Source organism: Eupeodes corollae, chromosome 2 (assembly GCF_945859685.1).
Source record: "Eupeodes corollae chromosome 2, idEupCoro1.1, whole genome shotgun sequence".
In the NCBI taxonomy this organism is placed as follows: domain Eukaryota; kingdom Metazoa; phylum Arthropoda; class Insecta; order Diptera; family Syrphidae; genus Eupeodes; species Eupeodes corollae.
Window position 1 is genome coordinate 42,832,397 of NC_079148.1, and position 3,781 is coordinate 42,836,177.

Sequence of the window (3,781 nt, forward strand, 5' to 3'; positions counted from 1 at the left end):
ATAATATTACTTTTTCACTTTATTCATCTCGCAAAATGACATATCTTGGTATACCAGATAACAAATAATAATATTATATTGGGAGACTTTCAGTACTTTGAGTTTTAATAGTTCAATGACATTTGGTACGGAAGTGCCGTAATGTAGGTATGCCATAATTGCGTTTTATGTATTCAAATGCTCCATTCTATTTTTCTTTATTTTTACAGAATAAGATAAGTGTAAATAGGGTATAATAGATCATCCCGCTTAGTTTATTTGTGAACCCTTCAATCACATAGTTACATATTTTTAATTTCACATCCCTGTTTTATTAAGGTAAGTTTGAGAAAAATTCTTAACGAAACTTTGACAGCCAACTTTGGAAGATTATGGTATAGTTTCTTTTTTTGACAAATATAGTTCATTTCCATTTCCAAAGAAATTTTGAAGAAAAAACCTTTAAAACAATTTAAAAACGAAATTCGAAAACTTTTAAAATCAAAAATAAAAACTCCACAAAGCTGCAATAGTTTTACAACACAAAAATGTTGTAGACAAAAAGTGAAAAAATTGATTTTTTCTTCGACGTGTTCTGTAAAAAAGTGCTCGCAAGTCGCAACTAAAAAAGTGTTGGTTTTCTCCAGTTGTGTACCTTTAGTGTGTCTTCTTGAAATAAAATTAATTGGAAGACGGGAAAACTATTTTTTCATGCAATTCAGTGGTAATCATCAAAGTTGCGACACCATCATCATCATAACATCATCCCCCGACGACCGAAGACGTCGATCACCTCAGTCAAAGCCAGAGGAGGAGAAATAAGTAATAATTATTCGAGTGAAAGTAACATTTTTTTTTGTCACGCAGAAATAGATCCCGAAGTGGACTTAATTTGTGAAGGAAATGTCTTCGTCAAATAATCAATCGAGCCAAAACCAGGCCGCCACTGCTGGGGCTAGTCAATCGCAATATTCAGCTCAGCAATCAAATCAGACGGCAACGGCAGCAAAACCAAAACACGATGAACCATCGACCCCAGATGGAGCTCAGCCACAGATAATTAAAAAAGCCTCGCTAACAGGAACTAAGGACCGCGTAGTAGATAGTGTGCCATTTCCCCCCAGTCATAAATTGACCATTGCTGAGATATTCGATGCCAGGACAGGTAAGCCTCAACCCGATGTCCTCAAGCAGCACTTTATACTCGAAGGTCGCATAGAGGAAGCGCCAGCGTTACGTATCATCCGCGAAGGTGCTGCAATTTTGCGATCGGAGAAGACTATGATCGAAATCGAAGCACCAGTTACGGTCTGCGGCGATATACATGGACAATTCTATGATCTCATGAAGTTATTCGAGGTCGGTGGATCGCCGGCCTCCACTAAGTACCTCTTCTTAGGCGATTACGTTGATCGAGGTTACTTTAGTATCGAGTGTGTGTTGTATCTGTGGGCCCTGAAAATTTGCTACCCCACGACGCTCTTTTTACTGCGGGGCAACCACGAGTGCCGTCATTTGACGGAGTATTTCACCTTCAAACAAGAATGCAAGATAAAGTACTCAGAATGCGTGTACGATGCCTGCATGGATGCATTCGACTGCTTGCCTCTGGCAGCTCTGATGAATCAACAATTCCTATGTGTCCATGGTGGGCTCTCGCCGGAGATTCACGAACTCGAGGACATTCGTCGTTTGGATCGGTTCAAAGAACCACCAGCATTCGGACCCATGTGTGATCTCCTCTGGTCCGATCCTCTGGAGGACTTCGGCAATGAAAAGAACTCCGAATTCTACACTCACAACTCGGTCCGCGGCTGCTCGTACTTTTACAGTTATGCCGCATGTTGTGACTTTCTCCAGAACAACAATTTGCTCTCGATTATACGAGCTCACGAGGCGCAAGACGCCGGCTACCGAATGTATCGCAAAAGCCAAACCACTGGCTTTCCCTCACTCATCACGATATTTTCCGCACCCAATTACCTGGATGTCTACAATAACAAAGCGGCCGTTCTTAAGTACGAGAACAATGTAATGAACATCCGGCAGTTCAACTGCTCACCCCATCCCTACTGGCTGCCCAACTTCATGGACGTCTTCACTTGGTCTTTGCCGTTTGTAGGTGAAAAGGTCACCGAGATGCTAGTCAACGTCCTCAACATATGCTCGGACGACGAGCTGATGACTGAAAGTGATGAGGATCCACTAACCGATGCCGAAGACGCTGCCCTCCGCAAGGAAGTCATCCGCAATAAGATCCGTGCCATCGGTAAAATGGCACGCGTCTTCTCTGTTCTGCGAGAGGAGTCTGAGTCCGTATTGCAATTGAAAGGACTCACCCCAACTGGAGCCCTGCCCTTGGGTGCACTTTCCGGTGGCAAGCAGTCACTGAAAAACGCCATGCAAGGCTTTTCACCCAACCACAAAATCACATCGTTTGCTGAGGCAAAGGGTCTAGACGCCATCAATGAGCGAATGCCACCAAGAAGGGATGCCCCACCCACACCTATAGACGATCAGAAGTCCACAACCCAGCAGTCCATCAATGGGTAATTAGTTTAGCATAACTGAAGTTCCAGTAAGCAAATCGTGTTTCATTGTTGTGAATTCGGGGTATACTGTACTTTATTACTCTTATTAATTTTTTATATATACATTTCTTACCATAAACTTAGGAAAATATTGATAAAGATAAAAGGTTTTCTCTCAGTTTCGAATTTGTGTCCTTAAAACAAAATTTTATTAAAAACAAAAAAAAAACAAAGTTATTTCGTATAAAATTTTTATCAGAAGTTGGTGTTCCTTAAAATAACTTTAATTTAAGATTCTTTTTAATTTAAAACTTAATTTTTTTTTCTTTTCTTTTGTTTTGTTTTAATAAATATTTTATTTTTGTATTATGTTCTATCATTTTTTATCGATGTATACAATTTCATTAATTTATTTTAAATAAAACAAAAAAGAAAGCAAAGTGTGTATTTTTAGATTTTTTCTCTAGCTAAATTTTTACCTTTAAAGAAAACAAAAAAAAATGCTTATATACATAATCGTATATAAAATAACAAATCTATAGACATATTATATATATTATAAAAAAAAAAGTTATTTAAATTTACAAACAAAATACAAAAAAAAAACTAACAAAAACTCTTAAGTACATAAAACATTAACATGCAAAATATTAAGTTAAATATAAAATGAAAGCGCGCGCCAATCGCCTACAGGAAGACAGAGCAAGAGAGAGGGAAAGCGAGAGAGAGGCACATGCTTTCCAGTATGTTACACACACCCCCGCAACCAGAACATATTTAAGAAACTCAAATTATATTTATGATGTTATTTAAATATAAGATATAATTAACAAACAAAATAGGCCAATTAGCTAAAATCATTTTTTTCAAGTTTTCTGTTTTCTAAAAGACAATGGTAAACAAAAATGTATCCAGAAATGTAGTGCAATCTTTTTTTTACTGGCTTTATTAAAGATTTATAATAATTTCTTCATTTTTATTTATTTGTTTATTGTTTTTATTTGATCATTGCAGAATCAATTTAAGCTGTCCAAGAACGCTTAGTTCGTCTTAGTTCGTGTTCCTTTAATTTTTTCCTTACCGAACAAAAATCGTTAGCAACTTAGGTTGTTCTTAATCTGAAAAACAAATATGTATGTATGTATTTATTATTTATTTAGTGACAAATTTTCTTATTTCGATTTTTAGTTTCAATCCTCTATTTGAAGTTAACAAAAGGTTAATAATACAATTCGACATCTGTTCTAAAAAAGAAAGTGGTACACTCAAGC

At 36.9% G+C, this 3,781-nt stretch overlaps 1 protein-coding gene across 1 annotated transcript; it reads left to right on the plus strand.

Moving 5' to 3' along the window:
• The first annotated feature begins 373 nt into the window (after positions 1 to 373).
• On the plus strand, positions 374 to 3,493 carry LOC129948274 (serine/threonine-protein phosphatase 2B catalytic subunit 2-like). Its single transcript, XM_056059207.1, has one exon. The coding sequence runs from the start codon at positions 883 to 885 to the stop codon at positions 2,530 to 2,532; it is 1,650 nt and encodes a 549-aa protein (XP_055915182.1). The 5' UTR covers positions 374 to 882; the 3' UTR covers positions 2,533 to 3,493.
• Positions 3,494 to 3,781: the final 288 nt, after the last annotated feature.